We start from the raw sequence: 18,191 nt of genomic DNA on the forward strand, positions 1-18,191 counted from the left end.
CAAGTCAGTAGCGTCTGCGGGGGCGGGAGTAGGCAAATCCAGCCAGTGCTCTAGTTTCTCACACAGATGCTGCTGCTGGGTCAGTGTTATGCCGTCTATTAATAATAACAGAGTCAAAAGAACCACAGCGAGGAGGAGAAGAAGAAGAAGGGGAAAATCCACATCACCACTTCTCCGTTTTTTAACCCGCAGGGATGAGCCAAATAATGTGACATAACCCCGCTTCAACTTTCGACAAAACGCCTTTTATCCACCTTTTTATTCGTCTTTTTCACAGGTGCCATTGTCTCGTTCACCTTTCACACTGCTGGCAGACTGTCAGTTACTCTACTCGGGACACTTTATTGCGGTCATCCATCTGCACAGGCGGCTGCGGATTGTTGGTAAACACGAATCGGATCCCGCCGACAAGGACTCCCTCTGGTGCATTGATGCACCCGTTTCAGTGGTGTAACGGTGAGCAGTCATTTTATATTGTTAGGCCTCTGTGATACAATGTGCCGAACAGCCTGTTATTTTAAATAGAATGAATCTGTCGAGGCAGTAATGTTATAGAGCAAGATTGTAGTCTCTGAGTCACTCCAGTATTTTCTAAATTTAGACTTTTCTATTGTCAGAAAAGACAATGTGTTGCACCTCATACTAAAGAAAATCAAAATCACTTGACTTGTGTGGTGCTGAATTGTGACTTTAAAGTGTCCTACACTTCATTTTAGCACCCCCTATTTAGAATTTATAACCAGTAGACCTATATAAACATTTCATAAATGGTTTATAACGCCCTATAATAGTTGTAGAAAGTTTTAGCCCTAAGTAGTTGTATATAGGCTGAGTGTTTATAAATGTGTTTGTCAACAACTTTATGAATAGCAATATGGTAAAACAAAGTTGTAATGATATAAAATATGTCTTCATATGAGTTATAATTGCTGACTAATACTGTAAAATAATAAACACTTAAACATGTCTGTATATCTGCCTTTGGAGCTGGAGTAGATAACTCCATTAGTCTATTGATATAAAATTAATCAGCTACTATTAACAGCTACTGCTTCTCAAATGTGATGATTTGAATCTTTTTTTTGTCATATATGACAGTAAACTGAATATATTTGGATTTTGGACTGTTGATTAAAAAAAGTAATCTTTTACATTGGGCTGAAATGATTAACAGAGAAGATATTCGGCAAATTAATTGATTAATTGATTGATAATGAAAATAATATGTTACAGTGTGTTATAAACCATTTATTACATGCATTGTATACTGCTTAAAAATGCTAAATAGAAGTGTTTAAGTGAAGTGTTATCCACTTATTGATTGTGTTTTAAGTTACCTACAGTAATATTCTGATAATATTCTTTAAAAGGCTGTGTTTTTGCAGTGAACGTGTTAAAACAGCAGTTATCTGAATGTTTAATCAATTTTTGTATTGATTGGTAGAATAAGTGAGTGCCTAATCAATTGAATCCTTAATTTCAATCTAAATTCCTTCTAATTGAGAGCCTCAAGGTCAGTCAGTCATTGTGCTCTCTATGTAACATTTAGCCTCTCTGGGTAATCTCGTTTAGACTTACTTACTCTATCTGCAGTCTCTCACTTACACTCTTCCCGGCCTTGACCAATTATCTCCAAAAGTCTGAACAACTTTCTTTGTCTTGTTTGAAAACTGCTGTTTGTGTCTGGAGACGAATCTTCATGCTTAAACAAAATGAATCCTTTCATGGCAGTGAAATGGAGTGTCAGTGCCTAATTGTCACGGTGAGACCTGGTAAAGATGATGGATTAGTCAACTTATTTTTCTCTCTGGCTTTGCCTATTTGAGTGCAGCAACCACAGCAGCCTCCTTGGTAGACTGTTGGTGGTGTTCAGACAAGAACAATTACTCCCTTTGTGCTGCTCAACTCCCCTGTTATTCATAGGGGAAATAGTACACACACACATACACACACACACACACACACACACACACACACACACACACACACACAGTATCAAAGAATGACATTCTGCTGGAAAAATGAAGCCTGATGCAGCCACAGCTCAGCTCTGTGTGTCAGTGTATCTGTGATCATGCCTACAGCGTTTATACGTGGCATAGTAGCACTTTCATGCATGTAATTGGGAGTTTTTGGGCCCAACCTACTTTCTTCTTCTTCAGCAGCAGCAGTCATGCAGGCATGCTTGAGTGTCCCCAATGTGAACCATTGAATATTTGATGAGAAGTTCTGTCTTAAATGCAAGCAGCAGCAGCGGCAGAAGCAGCTTTGTGTGAACATGGCGTATATAGGACAAAACCAGGCATCTCATAGGAGCTGTCAGGGTATGTCGAGGTATTTTCCAGCTCTATCAAATCACTGAGGGACTTTCCTTCATTTTTGAACAACAACACGACAATATGTCTGACAGCTGAAACTCAATACGACCGACTCAGATTTTCTCAAAATGAGAACTTTTGCTATAGCCTTCATCCTTTTTTCCTGCATCTGATACTCTTGGCGCCATGGCAACGGGTTGTCTCCTGAGTGTGCCAATATATAGGTCAGTGGTCATGAAGGGCTCCACCCAAAGCCATATGCCACATATAGCTGTCTGCTCTCCATTCATACAAAGGTGGAGGAGGAAGATGTAAGTGCAGAGCCATACAGACAGTCGTGACATGACATGACACACACACACACACACACACACACACACACACACACACACACACACACACACACACACAGAGACACAGAGACAGAGACACACACACACACACACACACACACACACACACACACACACACACACACACAAAGACTTGAAAACAAATGACCCATATTTGGTTAGTGAGTCTGCAGCAGCTTCACAGGTGATTTGAGCCATCAGCTGTGCAGTGACATGAATAGAAACATATATCCCCCCCCCCCCCCTTGCTGTGTGTGTCTCTTTGTCTTCGCCTTTGTGAAGCCGATTGTTTGACACAATGTAAAGATGATGAAGAAAATTAGGTCTACATCTACATATCTGTCTGTTTTTTTTGCATATTCACATCCATGTCCATGGAGGAGCTAACGCCTAAAGGGAGTTTTACATTTTATGATGACGCACATGCTGCATGTTGGGTTTTTGAAAAGTTGATTCTGACGTCTGATATCCAACATATGTTTCGATAAGAATAGGGATTTTCTGGCACAACTCCACCTACTTTCATTATGAGGAAGGGAAAAAGTACGTCATTCAAAAGTCTACCTAAGTAAAAGTACAGAAGTGTTAACAGCAATTTGTACTTACAGTTTCAAAAGTAAAAGTGCTCATTCTGCAGAAAAATGCCCCCCATGACTGATATATGATTATATGACATGATTAGATTTTTATTACCGAGCTGTTTAGCTGTTCAAGATAAAGCTAGTTTTAACTAGGCTACTTTATATATAGTTACCGTTAGATAGTTTAATACAGTGGTTTCCAATAGAGATAAGCCAATTTATCAGACAATATTAGCTCATTGCAGATATATATAGTATCGGGGTGTATGTCAGAAATCAAAATCAAGGTATTTAGTATTCTCCACTACAGTTGCATACCATGCAGTGCAGAAATGCTTCAAAATTACATTTAATTAAAGTGTAAAAATATATGATTTACATAATAAAATGAAAATATGATGATTTATCTTTAAATGTTGAGACAATTTACAGTTTGTTTGGTGGCAAGTCACATTTTTCTTAAGAAAGTAAGAGTTTTGACTCATGACCTCTTTATTTGTAAGATCCTAAATGTACAGCCCACACGTGTCCTTCAGTTTGTGTTTCATTTTCAAACGTCATGTTTCTGGTAGTGATCACCTCTCACTTAGTGAAGTCATCTAGCAGTGGAACTTGAATGCGTAGCCATCGACAAGCCTCGATAAATGGAGCATCACTGCTCATTCAGAGAGAGTGGAACTACGAGGCGGGAAGTATTGATCCTCTCATACTGCAGCCAATTTCCACTGTGTTGCGGGAGAAATGTCAAATAGAAATGTCAATGTGTCACTTTGGCACCCGGAGTGACTAGACATACCACGATCTATAAAAAAAACTTTGCCGCAACAAAACAATACTCGTCACAGGGATATAAAACTGGTAAAGGTCTTCATTCTTTCATCAATCCATCTGTTCGTCCATCTGTTCATTCATCTGTTCATTATTCCATACATCCCCCCATCCGTCTCTCTTTCCACCCATACATCCGTTTGTCCATCCACCCGTCCATCATCCATCCATCATCCATCATCCATCATCCATCCATACTTCTATCTGTCCATCTATCTATCCATTTTAAAATTCTTATCACCCATTTAATTGTCCCTTTGTCCATCTATCTGTTTGTTTGTTTGTTTGTTTGTCCATCCATTCATGAGTCCATCCCCTCGTCCGTCTGTCCATGTATCCATTCATCTGTCCATCCTTCAGTCCATCTATCCATGTATCTGTCTGTCCATCTATTCATCCATCCATCTTTCCATTCTTCATTCTATCTGTTGATTATTGATCTCTCTGTCTGTCCATCCATCTATATATTTGTCCATCCATTCATCCTCACATGCGTCTGTCCATCTCCCCACTCAACTGTCCATCTATCTGTACTTTTATCCATCCCTCTATCCGTCCAACCGTCCATTATTTCATCCATTCATGTTTTTTTATCCATCTGTCTGACCATCCATCCACCAGTCTGTCTCTTCATCTATTCATGCTTCTATCTGTCCATCTGACCATACATCTATCCCTCTATATATTCATGCATCCATTTGGCATTCATCCATTCTTCCATTTAGTCATCCAAAAAATGAAAAAAGAAGCCAGTCTGAAAGTGCCTTAAACCTGCATTTCTACTAATGGCTAGCAGGGGGCGACTGCACTGCTTGCCAAAAGAGGTCCGCTTGCATAAAAGTCTATGGCCTCAATTGCTAGTTTCAAGTCTTCTGCATACAGCATAATGTTAATTCTGTAAATTATGGTCCAGTTTAGAGTAAAATAGATGAAAAAGCAGGACATGCTTTAGGGCGTGGCTACCCTGTGATTGACAAGTCGCTACCACAGCGACCTTTCAATCAGGACAGTGTCTTAGCAACGCCTAGCCATGACATTTAAATGGCTGTGAAGTTGTTTTTGGGTGTTGTCCATGTTTTCATCTTTAACTTTGACCCTCTCACAGTGTGTTTTCAGTCAATCAAAGTTAATTGTCACATTTTGGTTGCCTAAAAATGTCTTGTTCAGCGTTCGGTTGCACCTTGCTAGCCAAGCTAGCTAGTTAGTGCTAGTGTTAACTGGTAACTTAGCGTTTAGCTTAGGGCTCCTCCCCAGTTCCACCCTCTTCACCCTCCAAATATGGTCACTTCTGGCTCATAATAAAACAAGATGGTGATGGCCAACATGCCAAACTTTAGGCTTCAAAACAATAGCCCACAAAAATATGGGTGACGTCACAGTGGCCACGTCCACTTCTTTTATACAGTCTATGCTGACAACACATTCACACCTACAAGCAATTTAGGGTTTCCAGCTGACCTGCATGTATTTGGACTGTGGAAGGAAACTGCAGCAGAGACACAGGAAGAACATACAGACTTTATACCAAAATAAGAAAATTAGTAAAAGGGGAATTTGTTTCTGGCAAAGGTCTTAACTGTGCAATTTCATACAGTACAGTTTGTTTCTAGCATAATATTAGTTGCTGCCGTGTGGCTTGGAAGACTTTCTCTATTGCTGTATGATTAAACAGTACATTTCAATGATTTCACTCAATCAGCTGCTGTAGTGTTTGATCAAAATGAAAACTTGCACTCTCTTGACCTTCTGACGCACACAGCCTCCTTTTCCTGTTGTAATGTGGAGGGGTTCATATCAGCAGACTGCGATGTGTCCTGTGTTAGCTCTGATTCACTATCACTCACTGAGTTAGTGTGACCCCGATCTCACAAAGCCCCCTCTCACAGGCAGATACTGACTTCTCATTACTCATGCAGACACACAAAAAACAAGTGTTCTCTCTGTCTATCTAATCTACGACTGCTTCTCTGCATTAGTTTCTCCTTTGAGATTTGGGAAATTATGGTTCTCGATTTATTTATACATGATAAGTAACATAAGACAAACACTGCATCAAATACTGTACACTGCGCACATAGTGCAACATGTCCGATGGTTATGGCCACATTTGTTCTTCAATCCTCCCCCTCCCCCGCCTCTCTACCTCTGACCTTGACTGCAGACAACAGTGCTACAGTAATAATCTATTTCATGGTAGAAGAAACACACACAGGAGTGTATCGTCACAGCACGAAGGATGAGACAAAGGGGGGCACCTTTAATGGGAATACCATCTGTTTGGATTGGATCACACTGCAAAGTTCTCCCTAAAAGCACTCAGTTTAAGACATGAAAACAGTCATTTTTAGTGTATACTGTATGAATCACCTACTTGTACAAGAATACAGATATCTGAAAAAAAGAGCTTTTATGGTGCCCTTTTAATCAAATTGCACTCACTGATTATTGGAGTGTGAGTGGAAAACTGATGAACTAGATTTAATCAGTGTTGTAGAAAATATAAAATTTAAATTCCACAAAAGAGGTCTGAGCAAATAAAATCTTTTTCATCTATTGCTAACTGTTCTCATCTGTGCCTTTAAACTACACTGACATTTGAGACAAAGAAGTGTGGATCCGCTGCGTTATAAGAGATACAACAATGTTGCTTGGATACTGCAGAGTGTTTTTCATGTACAAGTACAACATTGAAAAGGACTCATTTGCCATCACAGGAAAGTGCAGTGGCCGTCTTTCTCTACCTCTTTCCCTCAGCCTTTGTGTGTGTGTGTGTGTGTGTGTGTGTGTAGGTGTGTGTGTGCGTGCGTGTGTGTGTGTGTGTGTAAAGCTACAATTTCTAACTGCCATTAGGGGCGGACACAGCTGCAGGTCTGACCCTCAGCTGTCCATGAATAGTAGAGTACTTAAATTATGTGTACAGTTGCATTCAGTTGTGTTTGGAGACATTGCAGGTAGTAGTGTCAGACCATAATTCTTCTGCCTTTTCTAGCATACGTCTTCTTGTAAATATATTTTAAAATCTTCCTGTCTTTGTTTAGGGTGCTTCTGTGGTCTGGGACTGGTTTACTCCAACAAGTCGTGCACCATGCCGCCCATCACCTTCCAGGACCTGCCTCTTAACATCTACATGGTCATTTTTGGGACAGGCATCTTTGTCTTCATCCTGAGCCTCATCTTCTGCTGTTACTTCATCAGGTGAGGGGTTACTAAAACAGAAATATGTGATTGAAAACAAGAAATGTGTGGGGAAAAAAGACAAAAGGTGTTTTCAAACCTATACTTTCTTTGCTCTGTTTCGAATCAATGGATGAGCTGGTAAACTTCCCCTCGGTTAGATTTGTTTTCACACCAAAACAAAAATTCAAGCAAACCGAAATGCATCACCTGGCAATGGAGACCTTTAAGCTCAAACTTGCAGAGTAGGTAGGTCAGATCGAGGTTGGATCATGTTCCCACCAAATAGCTACAGAATTGGTTTGTGACCGGACTGAGACCACTTCCTCTAAATTGTTCTGGGGTGATTGTTTTGGTCTGCACCCGAGTATTATTTCTGTGTTCAGATCTGGGCCCCATTTCAGAAAGCAGGTTTAGTGACAACTCGTGAGTTTGTTAACCCTGAGATGAGGGAAACTCTGAGTTTTCTGTTTCAGAAAGAGAGGTAACTTAACCTCAGAGTCAGTTACTATGGTAACTGAGCCTGTGAACCTAACCTGGTAGGAAGCAGGTTTTCTTCAATAAACCTCGAGTTTCTCTCAGTCTCCTCCCTCTGACACAGCGCTCTTTCATTTCCTCATTCACCAGTAAGAGCCATTAAAAATATGTTCCACATGATTGCAGGTGAATGAGGTAAACCCTTTGAAATAAAAGATTATGAATTATAATTCTGTTAATGATAGTGCTGCTGAGTGGGATTAGTAGGTGTAGTACTTTTTCGCCTGCAGTATTGCACCTAAATGAAATAGATTACAGGTTCAATATCATTTCACCGCCTACTTAAATATGATATACACTATATTGGAATATACGCATTTACTCTAGCAGCACTTTTCTCCCACGCACATTCTCTCTCTTTTGCAGCAGCCGCTGTGTTGTTTTTTTAACTCGCTGTATGTGCGCATGAGTATTTCCGCCGACCCGTTTGTTTGTGGTTGTTACCATGGTGAATCGTAGTATCATGGCTCCATTCATGCTGCCTTTTATTGTGGTGGTGCACGCGCGTGAACCTACTCTGAGTTGATTGAACCAACTCAAATCAGCTGTTCTGGAACTGAAAACTCAGAGTTTCCCATCTCAGGGTAAATCAACTCAGTGATCAGGGTTAGACTCACAGTTTGTTAAATCTCCTTCCTGAAATGGGGCCCTGCCCAGACAAATTGTACCAGTGTTTTGTAAGGCCGTACTCAATAGCGATTTGTTAATTTCGTTCATCCACGACTTACGAACCGGCCCACGAACAACTCTTTTGGTTCCGTATATAATTCAGAAAATATTATACATCCAAGACGAAGAACCAAAGTGAAATTTTGCCCTAATGATGGCGCTTGATGAGAAGTCAGGGAATCACCAAAGTTATTATGATTCATCCTCTGGGGGACATGAATGTGTGTACCGAATTGCATGGCAATCAATCCAATAGTTGCTGAGATATTTCAGTCTGCAACAAAGTAGTGGACCAACCAACGTTGCCATCCCTAAAAACAGTAGGGAGGATGTGTGTGTGTGTGTGTGTGTGTGCAAACACAGTTAAAGAGGGAAGAAGGCAGGAAAAAAAGAGGAACAGAGTGACCTCTCCCGCTGTTGACTGTGAACTCCCTGATGTGCTGAGAGGGCGTTTGTGTCTGAAGGACGGGATATGAGGCAACAGGAAGCAGCCCGTCACAATGTGTGAGGACAGTAGCGAGGAAAACTGCAGAGAGACTCAGAGTAAACACGACCTGAATAGCACACAGTGGGAGTACACATAAACGTCTGCAGTATTCAAAATATCATAAGGAAACGCCCACACCTGCAGTAGGGTTTGATTTTTATCCTGAGCTCTCTCTGTATTTGGAAACTTACCTGACTGTGCTATGTTCAATGTTGTAAATGATTTTGAATTGACGTCAGAATTACCTCTGTTATCAAAATGTCAAGAAATAAAAAAAAAAAATAAAAATGTCTGATGGCTGGAGACATAAAGATCAGTCAGAATACAAATCCATGTCACTAACTAAATTACTTTAAATCAGTTTAAACAGTTGATTCAGTTGCAGTAAGTAACTACCTGAATTAATCATTAATTGCAGTATTAATAAGTGTTTCTCACTTTAGATGAGCTCACACAAAATACTTAACTAACGAGTAACTACCTGAATTAATCATGAATTGCAGTATTAATTAGTGTTCCTCACTTGCGATGAGGTCACACAAAATACTTAACTAACGAGTAAAAGCTTTGCAACTACCTGAATTATTCATGAATTGCAAAGTGCTCATAAAACATATATTAACACAATAACTGACCATTAGTGTATGTCTAAATCATTATATGTGTGAATACATGCATAAATGTACATCTAAATAGTTTGCTCATCATTTACTTACACTTTCATAATGAGCTTGTGAACCATAGACAACTCCTTTTTTGTTGTTGTAATTTATGTAATAGTGAATCCATCATTCATAAAGTATGAAAATACAATCATTAAACACATTACAGATGAGATTATTAATCAAGAATAAAACATTCATAACTGTTTATAAATACCATACTAATGTGTAATAATGTAGAAACAATGCTTTATAAATGATGAATTAAGTATTTACTGATACTTAACTAATGCTTTATAGTGTGTAGTTATTATGAAGTGTTACCAGTGTTCCTAACTTGTTTCTGCTGCTCCCAAGTGGCCAACAAATTAGTTATTGCAGGTTTAAACGTACAATATGTGATTTATTTTGCTGCTAGGGGTCTTTCAATAAAAACAATATCAAAAGATGCAGTTTGGTGACGTCGTGGGTTAGGTTTGCAGTCAGCTTCTCCCGGTTAGGATTCCTTCAGTGTTCATCGTTCAGGATGTTTTTACTGGGAGCAAGATTATCCGCAGAGGTCTCTGCGTCTCCAAAACAGTGATTAAAACCGGTAAAAACACTGAATAAAGCAGTTTCATGTTAAAAATCTGTGTTTCTCCAACGCTGTTGGGCTTGTCAGCGGAGGGGCTGCTGCTAACGTTTGCTCAGCTTGTTGCTTTGATAACTTTAGATCCAGACGTCTGACTAAAATCCTCCATCCGGTTAAAAAATATAGTTTAAAACAGCCAAGATCTAAAAAGTGTATCTGAAAAAACGTGGCTAAAAACAGGATAAAAAGTCTCATTTATGACAGATTCTGCAGACAACCACAATGCTGACGCATGCACAAAGGGGATATTTACAAATAAATTACAGATTTATCTGGGATTGAAAATTGTTGGAAACGTTTTGAATAATGTAAGTAAGTATGCGGAAATGTTACATATTATACATTTAAATTGGAATAACCTTTGGCCAATAAATAAATAAATATAGGATTTGGTTAAAAGTCTGACTTCAAGGTCAACAAGGCAAACCCCATCTGATAATGAAGATCAAGGGCTACTGAACAGCTACTAAATTGATATTTTTTAAATAAAAAACACACTTTGAGAAAGTGACAGGATGAATTTTGCCCAATATTTAGTGGTAAAAGTCTGTATTTACATTTGGAGATCAATTATTTTGAGGGACACTGAATTCCCTTGTTTTAACTCACAGGCAAACCCAGGAACTCTTTTAAAAGACAGAATACAGGTATTAATGTAGTAGTAGAGCGTATTTTCTTTCAAATTTCTGAGATTATTTAACATTGCAGTCATTACCTAGAGAAAAGAAAACCTTGCAGGCACATTTCTGTAATCATGAATGTTTTGTTTGGCCTGGTCTCAGCACTAAGTTAACCATCAACTCTGTCAGAAAAGCTTGGATCCTTCTTGTTTCTTTAAAGCACTAGCCTATGAATCATAACCAATGAGTCACTTCCTTTCGGCCCCATTAACATGCTGAAGGTAGTCTTGGGTAGGAGTGTGCTTGTGAATTCATTTATAGACTGGCTGATTAATCAGAAGAATACTGAGTGATGAATGCCATTCTCTTTTAGGGGCAAGCCTCCTATTATCCACTCAGACAGGCTCGCTCTAAATCGTGTGTCAGGGAGTTTGGGTCACTTAAAAATCTGACTCTATATTTGACTGTGAGATGTCCTCCTTTCATCATACAAAGCAATAATATCAAGTTTTCTAAAAAGCCTTGAGATCTGCAAGATTTTCTGTGGGTGTACACAGCAGTACCTGCAATGTACAAGAGTGCAAAACAACAAGCGTGCCAAAAGCACACACCAAAAATATCACATCTTTAATTAATTATACCCCAATGTGCTCTAACAGCAACAGGTCTGTATTCAGTTTAAGGAGTTGCACAGCAGCTAGAAGTAAGAGAGGTGCTCTGAGGACAAAACATTTATTTCTATGAGGCCTATTTAAGTACAATTTTGCAGTACTTTAATTTGAGTATTTCAATTTTATTCTTTCAAAATGAAATGTACTTTTAACATCACTACATTTATCGGATATCATTAGTTATTTTACAGATTTAGATTTGACAAACAAAACATAATTTAAATGAATGAATGAATTGATAAAATAAATGTATGAATGAATTGAAAAAAATATGGTAACATGCTATAGATTAAACTATCCAACAGTATATAAAGCAGTTAAAATGTACTTAACCTCCACCACCTGTTTGTTGTTTTCAATGGTTTCTTGTCTTATTTTGCCTTTTGTATGTGCTTGTCTTTATGTTGTTATGCTAAAACATATCCATAAATTAAATTTATATAAACAAAAAAATGCTGCTGTGTGAACATTTTCCAATAATATGATAAATATATATGATAACATATCTCTTTGAAAGGGATCATTCTGCCCCCCAAATACTTTTACTGTAATGCTTTAGTACATTTTGCTGATAAAACATTTAAGTGATATCTTGAATGTAGGACTTTTACTTGTAACAAAGTATTTCTACAGAGTGGTATTGTTTCTTAAGATATACTACTTCCACCATTGCAATACATTGACCAAGCGCAGAGATAAAGCTGCCAGATCCCCATATGAATTCAGTGACTGATTTCATTTACCATCAGTGATCCTTGAAACTGGACCTGTGAAATACCCTGTGGGTCCAAATCCCAGAGGAGAGTTTCTAAAGCTTAAAGGTCCAATATGTAATATATTTACTGTAATAAATCAAAAAATGACCCCAATGCATCATCAGATATTAAAGGTATACTATGTAACTTTTCCCTCTTCGGTCCCCCTACAGGTTGTCTCATTGCAACTACAGCTCGCGTGGCTGTAGTTGCAATGACGATTATAGACTTTTAATTGTAATAAATAAATAAATAAAGTCTGACCAATCTGAGCTCCAGCTGTTGCTTTGTGGATTTTTACATCTTTAAATCAAAGATATCATGAAATGGAAACTGTACATGTCAAAGCAGGAAACTAAATTAATTGCAAGATGGCATATTATAAACCTCACATTAGTAAACATTAGCAACCTTGCACATCGTTTTCCAAGGATATAATGTTTGAATAAAGTCTGTTAAAATGTATCCATGAAAGGAAAAGCGGTGGTTTGTTTGGAAAGCTTCTGCATCTATCGTTATATCATTCACACCTGTTGAATTCTTTGTTACTTCATACAATAAGAACTGGTCAATATATGTGGAGTTTTCTCTTCTTGCAGACCGGGCACAATAGCTGAGCTGAAACACTGAAATCTCCGCCATGCCCCCCTTTCACCCACTTAACATCATTCTCCAGGCATGCATGGGAAACCTCAACACATGTAAAACGTGTATCCTCACATTGTTCTGCATGGAAGATTGTTAGCGGCAATCAGCGTAAACAATAAACCAAATGACAAACACAACGAATAACTGTCATTTCCTTACTTTGAGCAGCGAGATATAATTCTTTTTTTGATTTTTTTGAGGGGGATATGATCACAAATAAACATTCATCTTTCATCTCACATGCTCTCACTGCATTTAGTTTCAGGCTCAAATCACAGACAGTGATAGACATTTGTGTCTTTGTTTAGGTGTGTAAAAACAGGAGGCCAAAAATAACCGCCTGAACAGACGCAGCTCGCCAAGTGATAAAGATCTCTCTATTGTTGGCTATAAGGGTGGTGCAGGGATTCAAAGACGCAACATACTCATTAACCGTGTTTGTGTACATGTGCATGGAAGTGTGTGCGTTAGCATTTGCGTGTAGTTACTTCAGTGTGTGAACAATGTATGTGTGTGTTTGCAGGGGAACATGTATTTGTCTGTGGATGTGTATGAAAAGAGTTAATAATCAAAGCTTACCATGCAATTACGCAGCTTCTGTTACACACAGACCCATAATTTAACCACATAAATTTAAAATCTCAGCCTCTCCTATGACCTGCTGTTGAACTCTGGTTAAACTTAGCTTAAAATGAATACAGACATCTTTATCTCTTAATAAACAAGTGGAAAGTGGTGGAACTAAGTACATTTACTCATGTACTGTACTGTACTATATGACCTTAAGTATAGTTTACTTTGAATGCCACAGTACGTCATACTTATTCCACTACATTTCAGATTTCAACATATTGTAGCATTTAGTACCATTTAGTTAGTTACGAGTTGCTTTGCAGATTAAGATTTTGCATACATAACCTATGATCAATTTATTAAAACAATACTCTGTTACAAGCAGTCCTCCATTAATAGTTATGAAAAATGTACTTCAAATATCAAAATTAAAGCTAATGCAGAGAAACATGGCCTCCGTGAGTGCTATCTTATTATACATTATATTATATTATTTAATTATTTTTAATGATGCTTGTGAGTAGCATTTTGTTCTAGTTGATCGAGGAGATGCTAATTTTAACTGTTGGGTAGTTTATTACAAATATTTTGTATGATGATCACTTATGATTTGTATATAAATTCACATTCTGCAAAGTAATGAGTAACTATAGATGTCAAATAAATGTACAAAGTACAATAGTTCCCTCTGAGTAAGTGGAGTGTAAGTATCATGAAATGGAAATACTAAAGTAAAGTACCTCAAAACTGTATTTATGTACAATTTCATCACTGACTTATTTTAATGTAGGATTTTCTACTTTTACTTAAGTAAACAATCTGAATAATTTTTTCATCGCTTTGAATATAAGTACATGTAAAGTATGGTTGATTGAAGGCTATCCAAATTGTAAACAAAGTTATTTATTAATGTGTTTCTCTATTGATCCACAGCAAACTACGACACCAAGCCCAGAGTGAGCGGTTTGGATACAGAGAGGTAAAGCCTGATGCTAGTATATTTTAATTTAAGCACCCTTAAAGGTCCAAATATCATAAATAACAAATCTCTCTTACACATATTTTGTTTGTGTTACTGCGCCAGGTGGTTTTAAAAGGAGATCCAAAAAAGTTAAATCTTCATGGGGTAAGGATGTGATTTACATTTGCACTGATTTCTGCACGTAAACACACAGCTAAAAACTTCATGTTAATTAATGTTGACTTTTTGTCCCTTAAAACTTAATGTGAAACAAAAAACGCAAACATTATGCATTATAATTTAATCAAATGACTGTCGTCCTCACTCCGTCCTATCTGTCATTCATGCAGCAGACGTGCGCCGTGTGTCTGGAGGACTTCAAAGTGAAAGACGAGCTGGGAGTGTTGCCATGCCAACATGCTTTTCACAGGAAGTGAGTTCAGGAGAGCACAGTGGAGTCTTTCTCTTTCTCTTGTTACCACTTTGCACCCACATGGGCTTGTTTAAAGGAAAATGATCATGTTTGATTTGAAGTTCAGTGATTACAGAAATTACACAGATAGCTTTGGTTGATAGCATATTCCAGCATGCACCAGCCAGACGGCTGGGAGAATTAGTGCTAAGGGAAGCATTCCTGATGTTTATTAGTTGTCTAAAATTGTGATTTTTAGCATGTTTTTTATATCAATATCAATCAGGAGAGACTAAATGAAAGAGAGGCATAAAGAATAAGCAAATGGATTTATTTGACTTAGTGTGCACAACAGGAATAGTTGAAAATGTAGCTTACAGAGATTGTTACAACACTCCTATTGGTTAAATGGAAAAACATGAATGCCCTCAGTCAGCTGATGCAGTTGGAAGCAGGAAAAGGGAGAGAAATCTAAGCATAAAAATAGTCTTCCAGATTGTTTGGAAACCAGATGCCAGTTTAAGCCGTCGCTCTCAACCTGCAGTTTAATAAGAAGAGATCAATTGGAAGTGTATAACAAGATTTATTATTTATAAGTCCAATTGTAGACGCAAATAAAAGACTCTTACTAACTACTTTTACTTTTGATACTTTAAAGCTATAGTGCGTAGTTTCTGTCGCCCCCATGTAGTTTTGGGGATTTTAGGCCTTTATTTTCATAGGACAGATGAAGACATGAAAGGGGAGAGAGAGGGGGGAATGACATGCAGCAAAGGGCCGCAGGTCGGAGTCGAACCTGCGGCCGCTGCATCAAGGAGTAAACCTCCCCCCCCCCTCATTTGGCAATGGCTTGAATGTAACGGACGTTCATTAATTTTTAAAAAGGTTACGCATTAAAGCTTTAAGTTATGTTTTGCTGCTAATACTTTAACTTAAGTGAAACCATGAAGGCAGGACGCTTACTTGCAATGGAGGATTCTTTTGGTGTGGTATTGCTACTTTTACTAAAGTAAAATATGGCTTTTGCTTTGATCAGTGGAACGTGTCCAAATGAGTGAGAGGAATCATGATCTCATGTTGTATGTTCTCTTTTTATTCCTCTGCTGTCTGTGATCTTCTGCCCAGGTGTCTGGTAAAGTGGCTGGAGGTGCGCTGCGTCTGCCCCATGTGCAACAAACCCATAGCAGGCCCCCCTGAGCAGCACCACAGTATAGGGACTCTTTTGGATGAACTGGTGTAACCTCTCAGCTCGTGCCAGCCTGGGTGGGATGGTGGCGCCCGGGCCAGACCAGCTGATATAAGTTAACGACCAACAGAAGAGGGACACTGTTATGCTGTTACACCGTTGGGGTAACCTGGTCACCACCAGGAGAAAGGGTCTGAAGGATGCCGTTGCATAGCAACCATCTCAGAGATGGCAACACATCACCTTGAGGTGTCTGAGAGATTATCTCCAGCCACTCACACATCACTCCACCCCTCTTCTTTCAAGATCCCCCTCTTCACCCGCTCCGTCACATCTTCTCTTGTTGCCTCCAGTCAGGTTAATTGGTACCACTGAAGAAGAGTTTCATTTTTCACACCGTTGTGGACAAGTGAGTGTTGAAGGATGACAGTGTTGGGCAGGAGGCACTGATCCCCTCTGAGCATGTATGAGTGTTTATGTTACTGTGGTCACTGATATGAAATGATATCAATATTGGCTGAGGTTATTTAAACTCTTGCTAAATTCTTTCAGACAAGAAGTTTGAACACAAAGCCACAGAGAAAATGATATTTCAATATCCCCTCACACAAGAACGTGTTGACAGAAGGTACACTGCTAACAACACAGTAAATTCTTAGCGTTTATTTAAAAAAAAATAAAAAATAACGTCCAGAAGGGATTAAATAATACTGAGGCGAAGACACAGACAGGGTTGAAAACAGCTTTCAAGGAAATTAAAAACATAAAAAAAGATTTGTGCTTAAGATTATGAATTGAAGTCACACTGGCTAAAAACATTATGGAAAAGGTGGATTCAGGTGTCATCAGTGGGACCTAAATTGTTCATAAAGCAGCTAGTCCACATGTAGCAAAGTAATCAGTATTTCCATCAAGTCAAACCAATAATTTTTTGCTGATATGCGAAACTGATACTGATGTGTAAAATTCATGTCGGTGCCCACCTCTACAGTGATATCATGTGTGTTCTACGTGTAGTTTTCCCCACTAAGATGTTTTATTGTTCAGACATGTTTTTACTGTGTTAATATAGATGAAAGCAACTGACGTGTCCTGCCTTCCACTGTAACAGTTTGGTTATTTGTTGTATATGTTAGTTTTTTTAGATACTGCACTTTAAATTCACATAAAAACAAACAGCCTTTGTTCTTCTAAAATGTTAGACTAAGGTTTGGATGCAGCACTTGTTTTCATGTGTGGTGAATCTTTTATAAAAGTCTGCGAAATATCTGAGATTTTGCTTCATCTGAAGAGAAGGGAAGCAGCAGTGCACAGCCTCAGTGTTATTCTATGAATTCATCTGGGAAGCAACTTATATCTCACTTTCCTACATTTCTGTGGGATTATTGCTGATGATTCTGCTTTTGCATTCCTCAGTCATAGTTTTGTTGTGTGTGTGTGTGTGTGTGTGATTAACAACTATTCAGAAAGCGAAACACTGCCTAAAATTGAGCACAAAACTCACAAAAGCACATTGCCCAGATACAGAAGGCTCCTGCACTGTATTTAAAAGCCAAACACCGACATGTGAGGCTGTTGACTTCACATGAGTCTGCGTGCCATGAAAAGAAAAAAAAAAAGAAAATGTCGAGAAGAGATTTCTTTACTCTGATTCTGGCTACATTCCATATTTTGTAATCCAAACAGATGTAAATAACTTCAAACAATAATAAATACAGTTGTCTGTTTTGTTCAGCTTCTCTTGTTTATTTCTTGGTAGTTATGTATCTGGTGCCATCATCAGGTGACATACTGTATGAAAATGTATTAAATTATTCTATATAGATCACTCAAGCCGAACAATGCTGAAGTAATTAAACCAAATACTTACTTTTCCTTCTTAAATTGTTGAATCTGAGTCGGTTTTAGAGTTCTCGATTGGTAAAATCCATTATTTAATGAGAAAAAAAGGTAAAATGTTATCTTCTTCTTTACTGTCTTTTGTCTTCTTCTTTAGGGTTGAAATTAACTATTTTTTTTTTATTATTGATCAATCTAATATATGATTATTATTTCTATAAATTGGTTATACTAAAAATTTCAGATAATAGGGAAAAAAAGCCAAAGGTGACTTCTTCTAATAAAA

General features: G+C 38.2%; 1 protein-coding gene across 2 annotated transcripts; it reads left to right on the forward strand.

Annotated features, from left to right (window-relative positions):
* Window positions 1-49: 49 nt before the first annotated feature.
* rnf122 (ring finger protein 122) lies at window positions 50-17,800 on the forward strand. 2 transcript variants are annotated; one of them, XM_031305892.2, is made up of 6 exons: window positions 50-456; window positions 7,119-7,275; window positions 14,441-14,486; window positions 14,592-14,633; window positions 14,819-14,901; window positions 16,006-17,800. In XM_031305892.2, the coding sequence occupies exons 1-6, from the start codon at window positions 432-434 to the stop codon at window positions 16,118-16,120; spliced, it is 468 nt and encodes a 155-aa protein (XP_031161752.1). In that variant the 5' UTR covers window positions 50-431; the 3' UTR covers window positions 16,121-17,800. The 2 variants fall into 2 exon arrangements, with proteins under 2 accessions (XP_031161752.1, XP_031161753.1); XM_031305893.2 differs by having other exon boundaries at window positions 14,822-14,901.
* The last annotated feature ends 391 nt before the right edge of the window (window positions 17,801-18,191 follow it).

This window comes from Sander lucioperca, chromosome 2 (assembly GCF_008315115.2).
Source record: "Sander lucioperca isolate FBNREF2018 chromosome 2, SLUC_FBN_1.2, whole genome shotgun sequence".
NCBI classification, from domain to species: Eukaryota; Metazoa; Chordata; class Actinopteri; order Perciformes; family Percidae; genus Sander; species Sander lucioperca.

Coding starts and splice junctions, on each gene's coding strand:
- rnf122 (XM_031305892.2), top strand. CDS start 432: ATGCACCCGTTTCAGTGGTGTAACG. Junction 14,487..14,591: donor AGCGGTTTGGATACAGAGAG/GTAAAGCCTGAT, acceptor TTACTGCGCCAG/GTGGTTTTAAAAGGAGATCC. Junction 14,634..14,818: donor AAAAGTTAAATCTTCATGGG/GTAAGGATGTGA, acceptor TCATTCATGCAG/CAGACGTGCGCCGTGTGTCT.